The following is a 23247-nucleotide window of genomic DNA, read 5'->3' as shown; positions in this document are numbered from 1 at the left end:
TAGAATTGCAACAATAAAAACTTCACTATAATATAAATCACTACAGGAAATAATCAAAAATATGCAGGCATGTTGTAAGAAGCCATTAGGAACAATAATCATAAAAACAATACAGTATATTTAAAAATTAATACACCTAGCAATTGCTGAAATGCACATTAAGTTGCAGAAAAAGTATTTTGAAAACTACCAAGTGTGTTCTGACACTAAAGGAAAGTCATTCCTATTTGATCTACTAAGAAGGTTTAAATTTGTTTTATAGAATAAAACTGATAAAAATGGGCATAGACATATAAAATGGAGCCCTTTAAAACACTTTTCTCCAGTAAAATGTATTCATAAAATAACTTTCTCTGGAGTTTCAATTATTTATCTTGTAAGAAGACCCATGTGGCACACATAGGGTGAGTATTACCATTTTCCTATATGATGGTGATTTTTAATCTTTTTTGAGTCTAAGATCTCTGAGTAGACCAGTGAAAGTTATGGATCCTCTCCCCAGAAAAATGCACATATGCTCACAAACACAAAATACTTCCTGTGGTTTCTGTTTTTCCAAGAGCCCTAGTTCTAGAACTTACAGATTATGAACACCTGGCTGATGTATTAATGATTCCCAAATTTCTAGCTCCGCCCCAGGCATCTTGCTCCTAGTTCCGAGTAAGTTCAGGAGGATCCAGGGACACACATGAAGCAACTCTGCCCCCAGCCTTGCACCGTTAAGACAATAACAAAGGCTACTTCGTGCCACATCCTGCTCCACAGTGCTTTACAGTATTCTCTCATTTAACCTTCACCACAACCCTGTGATGTAAAATTGAGACAGTAAATAGAGTAGGGACGGTAAACACAGTTGAGGACACCAAGGAGAAGAGAGATTAATTTGCTCAAGGTCACAAGCAAGTGTCTAGCTGTCTGGCTTCAGAGCTTGCTCCTAACTAGTCTGTCATGATGCCTTCTCTTGGAGATTTAGAAACTTTTTTTTTGTTTTCCACTTGAAAAAAAAAAAAAACACCTGATGAAAGGAGCTCAGAAGTGCTATGCAATCCTTCCTGATCTAACATGAATTTAACCAGACGCGTCTTTCCCCAAAGCCATAGGGTGGTCCCACCTTCTTTTAGATGTCGACGTGGCTTCCTTGGGAAAGTGCACGGTAGATCTACTTTAAATGCCAGGGCTAATTCTTGACCTTAACTGTCTCTCTTCCAAAACATATTCAGACACATAGCTACCTCTGGAACACAGCAAATGAAACGACTGCTCAGGTTTCAGGCCTGTGCCCTCAAGGTCCTTGGTCTACTTTCTGGTGGGCAAAGGTTCATGGACATTTTGGATGTGGAGGAAAAATTTGGCTCATCAAAAATATTTTTATCATCAGTCCATGAACTTTCACTATCAGGAAAGCACATGACTGCTCTCCCATCCTGTGCACACACTGCTCCTGTAGGTGCTTCTTTTTAAGAAGAACTCATGCTCTTTTTAAGGCCTCTATTTACCATATTTTCCCCTTAGTATTTTGGGGAAGATGGCTGGAGATGGACACAAGAAATGATCTGCTCTTGTCTGCACCCCATGGTAATCGACCTAGGCTCGAAGGCCCCTCAGGAGAGACCTTGCCCATATGTAGTACTGTTGTGCCACGTTTAATTCCTAACACGTAGAGTAGGGAGGAATAGCGTCTTTTTGGAAATCCTATCTGCATGCTGTTGCTTCATCTGCTTATTTATTAAAATTATGGGCAGCCCTTCTCCCTCCACGTCCTCTGTGATCTTATTCTTCCTTCCCCCACAAATACTTCTCATAGAAGGATTCTTGGAGTGTGTACATCAGAGTACATGCAAAAGGAAAGGAGAAGAATCAAGAACTAGTTGTGATGAACACATTTCTGCTAAGAAATGCTATAAAAATGCAGGTTTTATGAACTTGACAGACATAAGTGACTTATAGTGTGTAAACCTTCCCCATCAGAATGGTAAGCTCCTGGCCATGCTAATCACTGCATCCCCACTGCCTGACTCACAGCAGAGTCTTAATGTCCATTACATAAAATGATTAAATGTACTTATGGTAGCCTTAGTATGTCCTATATGTTTTTGTAGCTTTTGAAGAAATGTAAAGGCTACTTTTTGAGAAAGAAGCAAAAAGTGGGCAATCCCTAATTACAACATCCTTCCCCTCTCCTTCACCCATCTGTTTCTCCTCCCTCACTCCAATCCATCTATTCTAACTATATACACTAATATTAACAATAACTACCATTTACTGACCATTACTATGGGCTGAAAACTGCTAGGCATTTAACATGAATTAGCCTATTTAATTTTCATTATCCTATGGGGTAATAGATACTATTATAACATTAATTTCCTATTTCATAAATGAGGAAACTGAGGCAAAGTAAATTAGTCACTTTCCTAAGATCAAAATGCTAACAAGTGGCAAAGCCAAAGTTCCAACCAGGTAGTCTGATGCTAAAGTCCATATTCTCAGTAAATAAGCTCTGTCTACAACTCAGAAGAACCAGCACTGTGTATCTATGCAAATTAGACTAGAAGCATCGTCTGTTTTTGGATTGGTCAATAAATTTACTTGAATGAAAAAAATCAGATAAAAAATGTAGAAATCCATATGTTTATTGGCCATTAGTCTATCTCCTTTTGAAAAAAAAATGTTCAACATCATTAATCATCAGAGAAATGCAAATCAAAACCACAGTGAGATATCACCTAACCCCAGTGAGAATGGCTTTTATCAAAAAGTCCCAAAACAATAGATGCTAATGTGGATGCAGAGAGAAAGGAACACTTATACATTGTTGGTGGGACTGCAATCTAGTGCAACTGCTATGGAAAATAGTATCGTGATTCCTCAAAGAAATAAAAGTAGACCTACCATTTGATCCAGCAATCCCACTACTGGATATTTATCCAATGGAAAAAAAGCCATTTCATCAAAAAGACACTTGTACTGGAATGATTACAGCACAATTCACAATTGCAAAGATGTGGAATCAACCCAAGTGCCCATCAATTCATGAGTGGATTAATAAAATGTGGTATATATACACCATGGAGTACTACTTGGCCATAACAAATGAATAAATACCTTTTCAAACAACCTGGATGGAACTGGAGACCATGCTCCTAAGTGAAGTAGCACAAGAATGGAAAAACAAACACCACATGTACTCAGTATTAAATTGGAACTAACCGATCAGCACCCATGTGCACAGATGGAAGTAAAATTCAACAGAAATCATACAAGTGGGAAGGGCAGGAAGGGATGGGTGAAATCACACCTAATGGGTACAATGTACACTATCTGGGTGATAGGCACAGTTATAACTTTGACTCAAGCAGTACAAAACAATCCATGTAATCAAAATATTTGTACCCCTGTAATATTCTGAAATAACTCCCACCCCCCAAAACCCACAAAATAACATGCTTCTCATTTAAAAAAAAAATAGAAAAACCTTAATTCAACATTGACAATTAAAGGAAGAAACCAGGAAGTAAGGTTAAAATCCAAACTAATTTAAAATATTAATCTGTTGATACAGCCTCATAAATGAAAGTACCTTATATAAACTAAATGGTAACCTGTTCTAAAAATCCAAAGTTTGGAAAACCAGTGTGCAAGATAGTAAAACTAGGGATAAAAACCAGGAAAAATAAAAACAAGTGAGTTTTTAAAAAACAATCCCCTCCACAAATGGAACAGAAGCAGTTGACTTGATGTATAAACGTTGTATAAGAAATACCTGCTGAGTAGTAGTTTCAAAGAAGGCTGCTCATTTAAAAATGAGGTCAAAGGAATATATGTGCCCATATTGTGGAGGAACCGGGATATTTGGAGGTCCACATAGAACAAGATTAATTCCAAATTTGCTTTCTTTTCACCATCAAACTGATCCTCATAAACACAGAGAAGAAACAACAGCAAACCAAGTGGTCATATACATTAGGTAGCTCACAGGGGAAAATAAAATTGGTTTGACTGTGTATGCATAGCTGCTGATGTGTATGGCTATGAGCTATTCACATGGTTTCTGGTAACGACAGTGTGCTTGGTTGGAGTATATTAAATAGTAAAGTATTTTCCTTGGGCTACTGAATTGACTCCTGGGTATAATGTAGACATAGGCAAATAATACAGAATCCAAAATGCTCGAAATATTTCTCAGTTTAATTACAACATTAAAATCTTAGAGGCTCATCTTCAGAAAAGAATAATTCAATCAGATGAGTACATAAAAAAATATAGACCTGTTCTTCACTATGGTGATTACTGCAACGTCCTTCAAGTAGAGGACAGATTTTTATTTAGCATTGTGCATTTCATACTACTTTATAACATGGACTTTAAAAAATGATTCACATTAGTATCTCATTAAAGTTGTAAGTAGGTATCATTCTTGGATTATTCATGTAACAGTTCCTGCAGGATGACAGAAAAGCTACAGTCTGCAAATAAGTACATATTAAATCCATTTATTCCAATCAGCAGCAGTTTAAATCAGCGTGCAAGCTGCATACCCATTGATTTGATGCTTCTTAATTGGTGCTCACTGCACTGTTTTATAACTGATTACCATATCATAAAGGATTATGACAGTGACATCATTTTAAACACCATAAAACAATTTTATGTTCTTAAGAATTTACCCAGGCTTCTTAAAATATATTCTCCCTCACCACAGAATTCTCATTCTAAGGTTAGGGTAGAACATAAAAAAATATTCTATCCTAGGTAGAATAGTCAATTCATTTGAGTTTTAACAACTAGTGAGGTAGTGTCAGTAAAAAAAAAAAAAAATTGTGTATGTGTGTGCACACATGAGTTTTAAAGAGCATTTGCTCCCTAAAATTGGCACATTTTTTTGAAAACTTGCTTCAAATAAATTGTTTTTGAAAGTTTGTATATTTTATTCTTTTCATAGTTTGGAAATTTGGCATAAAAATTATCTGCATAAATAAATACATTGCTTCTTACAAACACCTACCCAAGCAAAATACCACACTGTAATTTGGCATGTCATATATACCAAGACATTCCAAAAGAGTGAAATAATATTTTTCCTGATTTAAGTTGCCCCAGAAAAATCCAGACTCTATGGAAAAGGTGCTTTGAGATAAAGCATATTTTATAAAGTCAGCACTGTTGAAAAAGTGTTCTTATAAGCTGCAGTTGTGCAGACAACTGGAAGAACAGTATTTGGTATTTTTCTTTGGTTTAGAATTTCATGCTTCACTGTGGACTACGTATACATAATGTGGAGCACTCAAAATGCAGACAGCAGGCTCACGGCTGTTGGCATGTGCACGGCCCATGAAAAGAAATGCCTATTTTTTGGCATGCGATGTATGAGTTTTGTGGTAGTCTTTGCATATGGCATGATTTCATCCACTGAACCACATACATAAACATGTTAGTGACACGTCCCCTTTAGTTTTTACTCCCAGTGTGAGTTTATTGCATGACATAAGCAAAAACCACATTTTAGGATTTCCCAGACCAAAAAAAAAAATCACGTATATTTTAGTATGCTGACGGGAATGAAACTAGCCAGAGACAGCTCTTAACATTAATAAATAAAAATTATAATTACATACAGATATAATACAATTATAATACTAAGTGAGCATCTGGCTATTTGAGATTTTGAAAACATGAATTTTGTTATTACAATGATTAGAGTGGTCTCTGTATAGTGCTAACACATCTAACCACAGGAAGCCTTAACAATGATCTACTGGTTTGGTCAATATCAATGGGTATAATTTCTTGTCTACAATCATGTCTTTTTTCTACTCAGGAAATTTAATATTTAAGAAAAATTCAGGCCAGGCGCGGTGGCTCACGCCTGTAATCCTAGCACTCTGGGAGGCTGAGGTGGGTGGATCCTTTGAGCTCAGGAGTTCGAGACCAGCCTGAGCAAGAGAGAGAACCCATCTCCACTAAAAAAATATATAGAAAGAAATTAGCTGGACAACTAAAAATATATATATAAAAAATTAGCCGGGCATGGTGGCACATGCCTATAGCCCCAGCTATTCGGGAGGCTGAGGCAGGAGGATCACTTGAGCCCAGGAGTTTGAGGTTGCTGTGAGCTAGGCTGACGCCATGGCACTCTAGCCTGGGCAACAGAGACTCTGTCTCAAAAAAAAAAAAAAAAAAAAAAAAAAAAAGAAAAGAAATAGAAAAATTCACAGAATTAAACTTGTAAATAAGTATGTAAAACACATGGGTCTTTCTCTTGTCAGTTTTCCTGAAGATATCTGGAAAAATAATGAACAATCCTTTCAACTCACTTAGGATTAACTATAATTTATTTTCTGAAACTAGTAGACAAATGGCTCTTTTCAAAGGCGATTTACAGAGAAAGTAATTTCTCTGTATTGGTGGGTGTGACTACTTGCATTCTGGGTACTACATGTTTCTCAGCCTTTTCTCAGGAGCTGATACAGGTGACACAGGTAATCTACCCACTTCCTATGCGTGTTTTTCAGTGGCCAATGCCTATGCATAGTATTCAGCCTACTAATTTCAGGTAACAGAAAAACTAGACATAAATTTAAATTTTGAAAGGACGTCATGTAAAGTTTTCAATAAATAGTCTACAACATTCTTAAATCCTTCACAGCATAAACTGTCCTCAAACTGGTTTTTGTTCTTGTAATTGTTATTTTTTACTTTGGTAAACTATGAGTCCTGTTTTTAGTTCTAATTCAAGTTTTCCTGAAAACCAAAAGGGGCAGGCACTTTATTATTAAGACATCCTGGCATCAGAAACAGTTAATTTTCCTCTATTTCACTATACACATACACACAAAGACAATTAAAAAATAATTCGGGAGGCAGCATATTCTATCTAGTACTTAAGAGCTTGGGTTGGAAATCGCTCGCGTGGGTTTGCAGTCTGGTTCTGTTGCTTATTAGCTGTGCATCCATAGAAAAGTAACCTCTCTGAGCCTCAGTTTCCCCAACAGAGATTTTAATAGCTTTCACCTGCCAAAGTTGTGAAGATTAAATAAGATAATGTGGAAAACTTTGCATTGTGCCTTAGTGCATAATAAACATTCAATAAATGTTATGTATTGTTAATTCATCTTATTCATAAAAATAGTGTATAATTTAAAAAGAACAGGCTCATGAGGTAAGTGGTATCTTTTAAGAGACTATGAAGAAAGGAAGAAGTCTGACTTTGGGCAAAGAAATGTGTGATTGGCAATGATTGTTTTCATAAGCCAAATCATGCTCCAATCATTCTAGGATAAGCCTCCTTATTCTCCATCTCCCTCAGATATACTCCTTTTGATGGGAATATTCTTTGTATGAACTGACTCATTCCCAGAGTGAGGAAAACTCCATTTTTGTGTCAGGAGTTTTCTTCTTATTTGTCTTTCATAAACCCTCTGCTGGTTAGATGCGCAATTCCCAATCAACATGTGATCCAGCTTTTTGGAATAAAAAACACATCGCAATTTGCCCTCCTATATTTTGTGTTCCCTCTTTAGTAATTTCATTGGAGCAAGGTAAATCAATATTTTCTAAAGGAGTGTAAATATCCACAAAAATATCTATATAATCTGCTCACAAATTCGGAAATACAAGTCACTTTTATAGTAACTATTTGGAAACCAAGACATTTAAATATCATGTTTTACATGCATATCTTTATATTGTGATTTTGCTGAAAAGTTTTCAATTCCTTTTTCATTCTGAAGTCTACTGAGCAGATGGAATATATATTCTAACTTCTATAGCAGAATGGTGTCAGTGCACGTGGCACCGCTCCTCAATACGGGGGACGCACGCCCCTAGCTGAGACAATCCTTTCCAGTCGCGGTGGGTGGCATGTGTACACGCAGTCGTAACTGTTTATCTAGACTTTTGCTATGCGGTTTGTTTTTACACTGGCCACAGTTTAGAGGATAACCCTTTTGGGGGCCGGAAAGGGTATGTGAAATAACCACCTAGATAGTTTGTTCTTTGCTTTTCATGAGATTTTTTTCTTTGCCTATACCAATGTATTTGGAGTGGATTACTCACATACGTAATAATCACTGCTGGGGTCTCATCTTAAAAGCCAAGGGTTGCACTGCATGTGAAAAGCACTATTTTACACCTCATTGTTCATGTGGGGACTAATTAATGAATACCTAATGTCATTAATTCACAATTAGATCACTTATGTTTAACCACATGCTTTCCATGCATACATATATAAATATTAATTTTGGATCGAATGATAATCATTCAGCACTATAACAATTAAACAGCTGTAACCTGTCTCCTGTGTTAAGCGACGGAGCTGCGGGCGAGCTCCATAAGCAGATGGTCCTACCCACCCATGCTTAATGTTAAAGACTTTTTTAAAAAAGAGGTGTTGACAAATCAGAACAAGTAGGCATAGTTTTGATGCAAATTGACCAATTTGCAATGTAGATTACCCTAAAACCTAATTTGGTATATAGGAAAAATTAAGCTCTGTTGTTAAAGGAAGACATTATATCACATTTGGATATAGTAGATTCCCCAACAACATAATTATTTACTAATTTTATTCAGCCAACAGAGTTTAATGGAAAAGCAGCTGGCAAAGTATTCATATTTATGGACCTCCTCTGACTGCTCCTTAATTTATCCAAGGCACATGCCTGTTAAATCTCAGAAATGATAGTCATATTTCAGACAGCTGGTTTCCAGCCTCATTAAAGAGGCACTCAAAAAGGAGAGGGTCATTGAACTTATCATGAAAAAGAGCAATAGAAAAAAAACTGGCTCGAGTCACACCATAATCTGTGAATATGTTAAATATGAATGGGTGGGGTGCAGTGGCTTTTGTATGGACAAACACATTGATAAATAAACTTCTATTTCAAAAATAAGTAGGTGGAAAAGGAACTGTTTTAAGATGAAAAAAGGCTATTAGCAACTTGTCATATTCAAGAAATGCAAAGATATATTCTGCCATTGAAAGGATATTAATGAACCATGTGGGAAGGAGTAATAATATTTCTCAAAATTGGGGCTATAATTCTTCTACCCTTACATTAAATTGAATGCAGAATTCTGATTTTTTGTTTACTCCATTATAGGAATAAGGGTCTCAGCATGTAAGAACAATAATTTAAATACCACATTAACATTTCACTAGCTGCCTGGCACTCTATAGTTACCTGGGTTAAGTTTTAGGAAGAACATGGCATCTTATAATCTGGTACTAGTTATGATCTTTCCTTTCCTTGCTAATATTGTAAAATAGTTGACGACATATTATTCTGCACCTGGTTTCACTCCCAAATGCCTTGGATCTAAACTTTTCAAAAAAAGTCTTCTGATGAACTTGGCAAGAATTGAAAAGAGCATTTTTCATCTTTATTTCTGGTTAAATTCTATATCCAGACAATTGAGCTTCAAAACCTCCTATATACTAGGTTTTGGTGGTAATTAAGATCTTAGATCGTTTTTAAAAAGATGCAAATCAATGAGGTGTTCCAAATGGAAAAAGATACTCTAGTACATTAGAGTAAAGGAACAAAATGGCAAGCTTTTAATAAAGCAATATAATACAAATTTGACATATAAATTACTTGGCTTTTATTCAGATAACATGTCTCTCAATAAACTTTTAAAAAACTATTTAAATTGACTTAAGATGTGTAATGTGGTTTCATGAAGAAAAATGGAAATTATAGGCATGAATATATTAGTATTTTAAAATTCTGTCCTTGCATATAACTTTAATTCAAATTAATGGATTCAAAAGTTTCCCTGAGATAATGATTACAATTTATAAGTTGATTTCCTAAGACAGAGAGCACCTACTCAGTTAATTATTTTGAGACTTAAAAAAACTACCTAGCAAACCATTAAGTTCATGGTGGGAAATAAATACAAGACAGTAAGAAAGGAAGGGATCACGTTTATCTGGCCTAAAGGAATCAGACATATTTCAATGACACCTAAGTGATCATAAAACAATAATCATCAGCATTTTCTTATATATTGCTCCCAGGTGAGAAAAATCGCAGTGCATTTACCCCTACATTTTTTCTGAACAACACAGCTGCTTCTAAAGCCAGTGGGTCTCATTGTAGGTTACATAGAAAAAAGCTTAACAGTAGCTATTGGGACCCAAGTTATACCCCCAGGAGGTAGACTGGAGAGAAATTTGTGCACAAATAAACACCACAGCATCGAATTCATTTATCATATGACTCTGCCTAAGTACGTGAAGCACATTTCTTCTAAAGAACTCAAAATTCTCATCCTCATAGGCTCTGTATAAATCACCGAAGTAGAAAAATATATGTTAAATCCAGATTATATTTATCCGCAAAACAATTACCTACATTCAGAATTGAGTTTTAGAAGTCCTAAAAAAATGCTCCTTTTCTAAAGCATGGAAGAACACATTTAATATTTCCCAAAACAATACACCTGTCACAGAAATTTAGCTCCCAGGAGCACTGTTGCATCTGATTTGAAACTCACGTGGCCTTAGCTGACGACTACGCTGCCACCTCTCTTTTTAGTGATGGTAAATTGCAGCATGAAGGACAGGGCAGAGAAACAGGGGACTCCAGGCTTGATATCAATAGTGGAAGCTGTTTATGCCCAATTTCCTCCCATTCTTAGAGATAAAGAAACTGATGCCTTGGGAAATTGTGTATTGGGAAATAAATCGTCAACATGATTAGAGAACATTGATCAAGATGGCCCTGGGATGATGATTTTTCCTGATGGTCACAGAGCAAGTCCAGTGCCAAAGGAAGTGAAGATTCTAATCCAAAGTTTCTTGACATAATCTGTAACCCGATCTGAGGATATAATTCTAATAGGGTTTTTGGAGACATTAAATGACTCGTGCGGGAAGGTTAAGAAGATAAAGGAGGCGAGGATGCTGCAATGTTAAAGTTGCGACACACTTCACCAAAAGTTAGAAGAGTCCAAATTAATAACAACTTTGAAGCTTTATGATATGGATGGTAAAAATTAATAGAAATCGAGGGATTTTAAAACCTTGGCCTGTAGTATTTAAGACTAACATATGATAGGAACACGGAGTCAAACTTACTAGAGTTTCAAATTTAGACCACAAAATTTGTTTTCATTGGTTGATCACTCTCTCAGTCAGCGGGTCACGGAACACTGAGCAAAAGACTAATTTGGCTTCAAGTGCAGGCCTGACACTGGCTGCAAGTGAGGGGGACCCAGGACTTCACGTCCTTTGATGATGAAATTGGTATATTTACAGAAAAACAAACAACTACAAAAGAACGATTCACACCAATGAAGAGAAAAACCATTTGAAGGACAGGTGAATTATAATATCAAAATAGACTATAACATCAAAATAAACATTATCTTTATACCAGTTTTCCGAATATTGAAATGGAGTAGAGAGAACATTAACAACCTAACGAAACAGGGCCTCCATCTTTTAGAAAGGCCAGAGAAACTAGGTTTGCATTTGTAGAAGAGAGATTAAGTGACCTCATTTACAAACTACCAATTCTGAGGGGATTACAGGGGATAAAGTACTGTTTATAAAACTGTTAACTGAATAAATTAAACTAAGATTGAAAAAAATAACATCGGGAGACCCCAAATGGACACTAATGTTATCTCCATGGAAGAAACACATCTCCGAATCAGCCTGGTTCGAGCTCTGCAGGGGGCTTTCAAGGACTCTCTCAGGAATCACTATCCCTTCTGTGTCCTCAAATTCTTACGACCTACAATCACTGGGACTTGCAGAGCAGAAAGGACCTCAAGAAGTTGTCGTTCTGCACACTTAGTGGAAGGTTAGCCTGTTTGGTTTCCACTGCCAGTCACGTCAACTCAGGAGACGTTCCCTCCCTCAGCTCCACGCCTGACTCCGCGGGGACCCACCCTCCACTGCGGATGACCGATTATGAAATGCCTACGTCTGTCTGTATTAGCCTGTCGGGAAGTGGAGGGGATTAGTTCTCCTTGCATCCAGCATGCACTCCTGATTTGCTGCAGGAATTAGCCTCTGCTAATTCCTCTGCACAAAGACAAGATTCGGTTCGGCAGAATTAGTCACAGTCAATTTTTTGTTAATTTCAGTCCAAATCCTCTACAAACAATAATAAGTAACCTCTATAGGGTGTTTATTTTGTGCCAGGTACTGTGTTAAGTGCTCTTCTACATGCTTTAACCCACTGAATACTCTCGGCACTCTATGAGCTAGCTATTACTTTTATTCCCACTTTATGGATGAGGAAACTGAGGCACAGAGGGCTTAAGTGATTTCCCGTATCACCCAGATATGGAGTGACAGACCCATCACCAGGGGCGGATCCAGGGTTTGTGGGGTCTCACATCCTTGTACTCTGGGGGGGGGTCCTCTTTAAGAAAATGAATACCAAAATATGAACATGAAATTAGGTACAAAAGTGAGTAATTATTCAGAATGAGAAAAAACACAACAAAGTATAATTTTTAATCTGATAAATACCACAAATATCAGAAAAGCCACATAGCATTTTTTTTTTTTATCAATTAAGTGCCTGACATGTCTCTAATGAACATTTTTCCTATATTTTTTTGGCTATCTTTATTCTTTGCCTCTTTGACAATGATTTTTGTAATATATTCTATAGGGAATATAGAAAGATAATTCAGTCTTTATTCAATGTGATAGTTTAATATGGTTTTCATTATTTGGTAATTTAGAAAAGTTGAATTTGGCTTCAAAATTTGTTATTGGCAATGACACATTAATTTTTGCTATTATGGCCAAATTTGGGAAGACTTTTTTATTGTGTAATAAACGGATCTTAAATACTATTAGAATTGGTGATACTCATTAACTACTTTGTTGTGATGTCCTCATAGTAGAGTATTTTGAATTTTATGTTATCTTTGTGGATGTTAGTATTTCATGTCCTATCAACAAGAAATCTTTCTCTGACAGGTTCATATGTTTCAGTGATGCCCTGAGATGCATAACACGTGCAACTTCACACACTGATGAACTCGATATATGCAGGATTGCTACAGATTTGTGCCCTACAAACACAGGAATTCTGACACATTCCTCAAAGGAGAAATATTCACCAAAAAAAATTATGGCATGTTTATAATTGAATAAGTTCCATTATCGAGTACATTCTTGATAGTAGAAAACTTCCATTTTGATTAGGCATTTTACCTATTTGATGACAAGAAGTTTCCACAGCCTCGCTTCTGTTTCCATACATCTCAAACCTTATTCTCCTCTGATACCTCCTCTGGTGCAAAGATCCACCGGACAAAGTCCTATCTTCATATAACCTCTGACCCTGCACTTTCACGTCAGTAGGTGAGTCAGTGGGTGGTAAGAGAATTCTTGGATGGGGGGCAATGACAACCACAGAGAGAAATGATTCCATACCTCATAAACATATCCCATTTAATCTGAACTAAATGTACCCCAGTCAAGTTCTCCTGAGCAGAATTCTCAAAATGCCCACAGCCACCCCAATGCCACGCTGCACGAGGAAAAGTGTGGTGGAAAGGAAGCTGGAGTGGAAAGAGACAGAAGACAAATCTTAAGTGATTTGCAAATTTCATATTAACATATGACCTTGAGAACCCACGGGCAACCCCCTGTGAGAGCTTAGAAGGAGCCCAAGCAAGTGAGGGACCGACACTTAAGCTTCACCAGTAAATAAACACGCCTCTGTCCTGGTCAGGGACCTGGTGGGTGTGGCACAGAGACCCTTTTCCTCATCACTGACTGATGTGAAGCCAGACGCCTCCCAGAACAGTCATTGGTGGGTATAATGTGTTTCCCTATAGCCACTTGTTATGGGGGAATTATAAATAAAACTTGAATAAGAATGTAAAAAGATATTTTTAGAATTACGTATTGTTTTATTATGAACATGATTCCCAATTTGGGAAACATTATAGAAGTTACAAAGAATACTGATTTTTGTGATCTAAGTGAAGCATTTATCAGACTGGTCATTTTTTTCCCTTCAAAACTGTCACCTATTTTTTAATTTAATAATTGAAATACTGTTCCTTCACCATAATCTGAGATAAGAAAGAATTAGAGCACTAAGCCTAGGCTTGTCCACACTGGTAAAAGTTTTGATTTTTCTCTCTCCCTCACCCCCCATGAGTAGTAGGTAACTTCCCAACTGTGTGAATTTCATTTTCAATTTCTAATCTCCAGCATTCCAAAGCCCAAGAAACATGGTGTTTAATAGAGGTATGGTGAGTACTGCACGTCTACGTTTTGTCGGAGCAAACAAAGCGTGTCTTTGTGATCATTAAAGATCTAGTTTCCCACTGTACTAAAGAATTAGAATAAAAACAAATAGCTGGTCTTTTGTAGCTTAAAGGAATTAGGATTTCCCCTAGGCCAAATTTCCATTTGAATTGCCCGAAAGTACATGAAAATCAATGTAGCTCAATAAACAGCTTTGTGTTTGAGACATTACTAGAAGAAAATACCACAGTATTCTCCACCTTTCTTTTCATCACCATGATTTCAAAAAACAGCTCTCTAATGCCCCACCCAAACTTCTTAAACAATATCCATTCTGAGATGATATTATATAACAATGAAATGGAAATTTCATGAACTCTTTAAAGTAAATTTTTTGGACAGAAATTTTGTTCTGTTTTTTTTAAAAAAAACATCAGCACCTAAAACATTGTCTGGATTGCAGTTTGTCTCATTTATACTTAACCAAATAAAAACTCTAATTTATTGAACACTAATTGCTAGGTGCTTTATTAAGTGCTCTATATTCTAGTATTTCATTTAATTCTTACAATCCTATGGAGCCCATAATATTCACATTCCATATAAGAGGAAACATACTTAGAAAAGTTAAAGGACCTGCCCAAGGTCACTCAATAGCGCAGCAAGGATTCAAATTCCAAAATTTGTTAAACCTTAGAATATTCTGCTTCAAAATCTCATATTTGTGTCTTATAATAGCCATTTTGCATTTGAAAAAAAGCCCGCTGAGGCTAAGAACAGATGAGACATAGTTATAGTGAATAAATTGCAGAACTGACTTAAAAACATATCTTTTTTAAAATTTCAAAGCCCATGCCTTTTTCATTATGTTACACTGACTTATACAAGAAATACTTCTTAATGTGTATCACAGAAACGATGTTCAATAATTGCTGTAGGGAGAAAGAAATGAATTAATTAACAAATGAAAAGTAACTGAGGCATGCAAGGTACAGAATCCTACAAAACAGACCTGTGTTTCAACGCCATAGGAAAACAAAAATAAAAGTTAAATGAAATGGAGGATGTAAAGGGAACTCCACATTTAAATCTAACAATTTCCCAAATAAAGCAGAAATTATCAACAGTGAAAAAATTCTAGAACTGCAAGACCTTCAAATAGGGCCACTGCTCAAGAGACTTGATCTTTGAGATAATAGATGGAAAGAAGTTAAAAAATACTCCCCTTCTAAAAACACTCCCTGAGCTAACAAAAAGAACAAAAAACCCCTCCAATGTTTCACACCTAAGTAATAGTAGTATTGTTAAAACTTACTGGAAGAGAGATTGAAAAATTTGTTCTGGAGCCTGTCCCAGCATTTAAATATTTTTTTCCAACCCAAGGTTCGTCTGTCATTGTATCTAATCAAGGTTTATACAATACAAACCCATTTTCTTCATTTCTGTCTCCTGGAGAATTGGAAAGTGCCAGTTTCTAGAGGACAATTCACCCATCCAGAGAGAGCTTTTTATAGCAACCCCCACGGTAGGGGACCATCAGACGCATTATTCAATCCCCGCCCAGGCCCCTTCAGGCCTCAATCTCATCTATAGCCTCCAAAGCTCCCAGGTACAAATGGATGACTTTAGGGGTAAATCTCTTTGACAAACGCTAAAAAGAATGGTTCCTGTGTAAGTTGTACGTTGTAATACTCAAAATTTGGTATTTAAGATTTATTGGTACTGCACTTAAAAGTTATTGATTCTGCTTACAAACATCTGTTCAGCAGAGGCTGGCGTGGTATTTGCATTGCTTCTATGGCCAATTAACTCCAGCCTCAGGCCACGGTCATAGCCAGAGGAGAAAGCCAAACCAACTGAGCTGCCTTTCCATGGTTACAGAGTCTGATTCCAGCTAAATACGTTAAGAGTGAACTTACTGAATTAGGTAACGACCAGTGCTCCCAACTCACCGGTTTGACCTTGACCCACCTCAAATCTCACCACAGAGAACTGTTTAAGCTTTTCAAATGTAGAGGTAGCCATATCATATTCTAATTATGCCAACTATTATTTATAGAACATTTAATTATATTCAATATATTTTTCACTCGCCTCTGGATCCTCTAAATATTTTACACCTTTCCTAACTCATGAAAAACAAACAGGCACATGGCTATGATAATCCATTGACCCTCGTGTGGCATGGTCACACATAAAGGAAGATGTGTTTGTAGCTGAGCATCTTTATCAGTGCTATTAAACCATGCTAGTAGTAAGCATTGGTGCTTATTGGATATGGTTCAGTCATGTAATTTCTCTTTTTCTTTATTTATAAAAGGGCCCACTAATCATAGATGCTTTCTGGGGAGGAAAGAAGAAATACCTATTTTAATCACATTACTGCTGAAAGTAGACTTCCCATTGTTTCATTTTCCATCTGCATGAGCCACTAGTCAAAGACTAACCCATGAAAGGAGAAGGACTTACGACAATGAACCTGCAGGTGAATATAACTAGTTTGCTGCACACACGACTCATGAGAGGAAAATATGAACACACCAATAAAAATACCAGGTTGGAGTCCTTTTAGGTAGATAGGGTGGTTCAGTGACTACTCCAAATTCATGACCTATTTTACTATCAAAATGCCTATGGTTTTATGAAAGCATGAACAGAGTTTATGAAGACAGCAAGATGACTAATGAAGAATACTCTTGGCTTTCTACTGGGAATTTTTGTTTGCCTCTAACTGTTTAATTCCTCCTCCATCTCTCTTTCAATTAACCTCCCTGTTTGTATTCAATGAGATGGCACATCATAAGGAGGAAGAAAAAATCTTGCTGATTTATGAGTATTCTTTCATAATGTGGCAGCTTCTTTCATTCAGATGCATGTGTCGAAACTGAGAGGAAATGCACAGAACAGTAACTATCCCAAATGCGAAAACACACTGTGGTTTCCTGGGTTGTTTAATTAGTAGTTCACAAATGTCCCCTTAGGATTCACTGTGGACATTTAGACAGGTAATAAGTAGACAAGGGAAAAGCCATTGGACCTTTGTATGCCAAAATTTGGAATAACTAGTTCTAACAGTATAAAAAAGCAAAACAATGAATACTGGATCCAAAGGTTCACCACAAAATTTGTTTTTAAACGAAGCAAGTCCTTTATTTCCCACATTGTTATTAATATGGAGTGTAAAAGCAGCAAAATAAATAAAAACAATATTAAATGGAATTGTTAACTACAGCAAGATATAGTAAATTGTAATAAAAAGACCTGCTACTAACAAAAATCGTGTTTGTTCCTAAACAACAAGGAAGTTGTTAGCAACGGCTTATCTATGGGACACTACTATGCATGTAATACTGCCAAGGTCAGTGAGGAAAACAATGAAATGATTTGTTGAGTAGCTGTGGGTTGGCAAGTTAAATCTACCTATAGATAATTTTTTGGTACACTTCCTGGTTTTCAAAGCGATATACACATGTGTTTGTTGTACTTCCTAGGGTCTATATTGTCAGATATAGAATCTTTTCTCCCTGAGATAGAATCAATTCACTTCTTCTGACTGGGTACGGTGGCAGAGAGGTCACAAAGTATGAAGGAATATGATCAGAGGAGTGTTGTTCCTGCCCTGCCTCTGGTATACAGGCATTTGGGACACGGCGCGGCTTGCTCATAGGTGTACTGCATTGTCCTTTGGATGGCCACAAAAAGATACACATATTCTGCCTGTCAACTTGTTTCTGCCTTAGTGTAAGTTCACATGAAAACATGCTGCCACTGCCCTATGAAGCCTCCCTTGAAGAGCAGAGGAGGGGAAAGCCGTATCAGTGCAGATGAGCTATGAATATGTGCATTTGCTGTTGACTTCAGTAGAAACCTTACATGTTTCCCCAGTCACAGGCAGTAAGTCCGCTGAGAATGCTGTGCAGGGAAGAGCTAACACAGCAGGCCTGATCTTTAGGATCTTGGAGGGCTGGCCCTTGGCTGGCATCAGGATACTGGATGTTCCCTACTCTTTGATAAGGTTATTTTGCCCACACTTGCTTTTCTGGAATTGTTGCAGTTGTTGCCCACACCAGACTTTCTGGAATGCTTGTCTGGAATTGTGGTGGTTCTGGGGAACAGAGGATATCTCAGTCCCAATAGAAATCTACACTCTGAGTCTTAAATAGGCTTCTCTGGGCAGAGATAGTACACATGTGTTGATGCAATTCACTGCTGGAAAAGGACCTTCATGTGACCTCTCCAGGTGGGAGAGGAGAATATATTACAGGAAGCCTGTGCATGGACTTCTCCATACTCTGGTCTGATGTGTCTTTTTTCTTTTCTGATCACTGTAATAAACTACAGCCACGAGCGTAACTACCCGAGTCCTGTTAGTCCTTCTAGCAGATCACCAGTGCGGGGTGGCAGTGAGACCCTTGAAACAGATGTCTACGGAGGTCAGTAAGATTAGAAAAAAATCTTACATGAGGTTTGTAAAGATTTAACTGTGAGGATTTAGAAGATGTATGTGATTTCAGTTTTCCCACAACAAAATTCCTGGCTAACCAATTCCTACAAGCAAAAAAGTGAAGTATAGAATACTTACAGATACAATGGAGGAAGAAATCTTTAAAGACACTGACACTCCCCCCAAGGGCTTTGTTCAATTTTACCTTAAGTGCATAAAACAATGTGGAGAAACAGTGTACCTCAAATTCTGAAATTTCTGTAGAACTATGCCATTTATAATTAATGCTATATACTTTCACTGAAGTGAGGTGAAAATTTATTACTTTTATTGTATTTTTTCTAATTGAACATTTTAATTTCAGTGACTCAAATGGTAAAAGCAAAGATGCTATCTTAAAAATATGGTATATGTGTGTTCTGGATACTTTTGTATCTATGCTAAATACAGTTTATATACTAACAGTTTGATCTTAAACACCTATCTGACTATTTTCTGTTCAGTCATACAGATGTTCATGAATGTCATCATTTTTGAAAAATTGTTAAGCATATAGATTTAAGAACAGCTAGACTTGTGCATTTGATTCTACTTTATTGCTTATGGTACTGCAAAATGAAGTCATAAAAAGCCAAACCTCTTTTGTAGAGACTCACTATATGCACAAGCCTAAGATGAATGAGTCTGGAATCTGTATCTGAAAAAAGTTTTTATAGCAAAAATATGATTGCTATTAAGAGATGCAATGGCATTATGGAACATTAAGAAGTAGTAGTCAATGAAAGTTCATTTATAAGTAAATAATTAATCTGCTTTATGTGAGTCCATTTTTGTGACCATCACAAAAAACAATGAATACAAATATTTATACCTCATACTTGTCACAGTTCTAAAAAGAACTGAATTGCCATTGTATAACGACAACCATATTCTAAAAATAATTCCTTTTTAAGAGAAAGGAATAAAGAAGATAATGTAAAAAAATAAGCTGAAAACAGCCGAGAGCGTGGGCTGTCCGCTGCACACGAGGCAGACACAGAAGCCGGAAGCGCAGGGAGCCTACCGATAGTGCAGTGCTCTCCGTTCCATCCCTGGCTGCATTCACACTTGCCGTCCTTGCAGGTCCCGTGCTCGGCGCAGCGCGGGTGGCAAGCTCTCTGGTTGCACGCGGGGCCCGTCCAGCCTTCCTCACAGCGGCAAGTGCCCCCCATGCAAACGCCGTGCGAGCCACAGTCCACGGAGCAGATTTCTAGGTTGAAAGAGAGGAAGCAGGGCAGGAGAGAAGGGTAGCGGGGGTGAGAAGGGGAATGAACACGCAGTGCCGAATCTTAAACTCAAATGTGTTAAAGTGAAAAACAAAATCATTGAAAGTAAGTCTAAAGTATTTGTATATTAATTTCGGCATTGACTACTAAGGACTACCAACGATAGAATTTCACATTTTCATTCTATCATTTAATTTTATATGATGCTATAATCATGCATAAAATACACATACAATTGTTATGCACAATTTCTTACCTTATATAGAAAATATTTTATATAGAAAATATTATATATAGAGAATAGTCATATTCATATATACCTATCAGAGAGTATCTGCTGGTAACCAAGAAAACACACACACACACACACACACACACACCCTCAAACTAATGAAATATTTCAGTATCTAAGTATCTCAGGTTATCTAACAGGACTTGGGTCTCACACATACAGCAAGAATTGAAAAGAGGTTATTTCTAATGCTACATTAAAATTTTTTAAATATCTGGAGACCTTCATTAAGAAGAATCTATTATAGTAATATATTAGCTTGCTTCTGACACACAGATATGCTAGTTAAATAAAAGACGTTGTTTTTCCTATTCAGTAAATTTGTACTGTTGACAGATGCAAATTTCTTAGCCCACATAGTAGAAACCTAGCTTAATAATATATATAATCATTGACTCTGTCATTTGAAAAACAAGGTTTTTCAGCTGCCAGAATTACTGAAAGGAGCACAAATGACCAAATAACTTCAAACACCATGATACCAGATTAGGTCTTTAAAAAGAATTCAGATGTCTCAAGTAAATTTTTTAAAAGTTTTCTTTACAGCTTTATTTAACTAGATCAATTGAGAGAGAGGGAGAAGGAACTTTGAAGGTTACTTTATTTTTTATTCTTTACATATAAAGTTAACTATACTTTTTCCCTAAGATTGTAAGACTATTATTTAGCTTTGGCTTTCTTGCAAAAATAAAAATGCTGAACAATGAAAATCTGAAATCATTTCTAACAACCAGAAAATATACTAAGCCTTTTTTAAAATTAAAAAATAATAATTGTTTATGTAGTCACATGTTCCTATTTTTCTCATTCATTCCCCAAACAATATTTCTTGGACACCATAATTCTCTATGTCACAGGCTAACTTTAAACACCGTATCAAGGCACTATGGCACTTGCAGAATTTCTTATAAACAACATCCAACTATTAACTGGAAGAGACTAGCACGTGGTTTTTTTCATGCCACATTTTCTATCTCCTTTGAATTAAATTTTTGATTAAGAGATCCAAGATAGTTTGATTAATTTCAGAGCAACATAACATCAACTCAGCTGCAGAAGCGAGAGGTTTCTTTCTGAGGTACCCTTTTTATTCAATCTAATCAATTTTTCATTAGGGTAAAGGTGTTTATCAGCGTTTAGCACACTAGCTTTGAGCAAGGTGCGTCAATCTTTGTAATGAACTTATTAATTAGAGTTAATTTAATTGAAGTGGAATTGAAGGGATAATTAATGGACAAACTGCTGATGAAGACAGAGAAGAGCTCTGTTGGTTTCAAACCTGTAAACTTACTGAGGGAAATAATTCATTTCTTCTCTTTTAGCAGCTTAACCAAATGTTTCTTCAGGTGCAAGATCTACTCTCTTATTGAATTTAGATATCTGAAGGTCATTTCCACAACAACAAAAGAGGTAGTGAGTAAAGTCTTTTCCTTTAGGATTCATTTAGTTAGAAATTCAGAATTATACTGTTTGTAAACTTTAAGCCATAATGTAAATTAACAACATATTTTTATAAGCTTTAAATGAAAACTGTGTAACAGCCAGATAAATTTGAGGCACATGAGGCCAGATATTTTTATAGGGTGAACAGAAGCACATCTGAAATCTTTACTATAATTCCAAGTCAGTTTCCTGTCTTTCTGTCGCTAATAGCAAAATTTAATAAGATTTTGTTCTGTACTTATTTACTTTCCTGTGCCACTCTCTATATTGAGATTTTAATATATGTTAAGTATCTGTTTCGCATTGAGGGTATAAAGATGAATAGGACAAAGATCTCTGCTCACAATGACTAAACAGTCATTTAATACACAGGTAAAATTAGATTTTCAACTAGCAAAATAATTACAGTAGCATGAAAAAAATCCAGTCTAAATACGTAAAATAATGATATGTGATTTTTGGCAGCCAATTTAATCTTTTAGTTAACATTTATGTCTTTATTTTGGTATTCATAGTAATATCATTTTATGAAGAGGACTGAATTACCTTTTGAGATATTTAGTATCAATTACAAACTACCCTTTATAAAATAATTCAGGTAATACATTATAATAACTTCATATGAAACAAAAAAGGGGCTATTATGCTTGTTCCTTTCCTACTTGGATAATTGCGGGAAGCAAATCAGAAAGGCAATTGAAAGCAAGTACTATTTTATAGCTAGTCTTAGTATGCCTGTTTTACTGAGGGAGGCATAGAGACCTGAACCAAGTAGCTTTACTATGTAAGTAATTATCTCTATAAACTTTAATTGGATACTTTTTGAGGAAAGGATTTTTTTAGTGTAGATAAAAACTCAGCAGAGATAAGTAAATGCTTATTTTGATTCTTGTAATTATAAAATATATTTTTTAAGAACAGAGGACAAAACAACTTATTGTGTTAATGCACCCATGCTTGATAAATGTTGGTTGGTGATGATTTCCTAAAACTCTTTAGTGAGAATTCAAGGCCTTCTCTAATCCAGACTCCAATTTACGTTTCTACTCTTACTTATCCTATGCATATTATTTGCTCTAGCAGACATGAATTTTCTAACCAAAGTTTCTGGTTTCCCAACCTATTCAAAAGTGTATGGCCAAAAGAGGAGGAAGGAAGAATGAAATAGGAAGGAAGAAATGGAGAGAAAAAGGAAAGAAGGAGAGAAATGAGAGGGGTAGGGAAGAAGGAAGAAAACTCATAATAAATCAGAGTGAGAGGGAGAAAGGAAGAAATCTTGTCTCTTCAATACTGTATCTACTTATGGGTTCAACAGAAAATTTCCATCAGTATTACAAAGTAGCCTACAGAAAACTTTCTTTAGTCTGGGCTTCCAGGATTCAACGTGTAGTAGGGGAAGAGTAGCAGATAAATCTGTCGTGCTAACACTGATTCACAGGGTAGCAGCGATGTCACTCAGGTTTCTCAAAAGGCCAGGAAATAGCGTTTTATAAAAATTACTAGTCTTTTTTCCTTGCTAAAAATAAGCATGTGAATTAGCTACCTTGTAAGATTTCATTTAGTTTTA

The 23247-nt window shown here is 36.3% G+C and overlaps 1 protein-coding gene across 8 annotated transcripts in view; it reads right to left on the bottom strand.

Moving 5' to 3' along the window:
• The window catches only part of TENM3 (teneurin transmembrane protein 3), a 427807-nt gene that overhangs the window by 76615 nt on the left and 327945 nt on the right, over positions 1 to 23247 (bottom strand). For all 8 annotated transcript variants that reach the window (XM_069493436.1, XM_069493435.1, XM_069493438.1 and 5 more), the window contains one exon: positions 19744 to 19929. In XM_069493436.1, the coding sequence (XP_069349537.1) occupies positions 19744 to 19929 (186 nt within the window). The remainder of the gene's footprint in view (positions 1 to 19743; positions 19930 to 23247) is intronic.

The sequence above is a fragment of the Eulemur rufifrons genome, chromosome 18 (genome assembly GCF_041146395.1).
Source record: "Eulemur rufifrons isolate Redbay chromosome 18, OSU_ERuf_1, whole genome shotgun sequence".
Classification (NCBI taxonomy): domain Eukaryota; kingdom Metazoa; phylum Chordata; class Mammalia; order Primates; family Lemuridae; genus Eulemur; species Eulemur rufifrons.
This window is presented reverse-complemented; position numbering and strand designations above follow the sequence as displayed.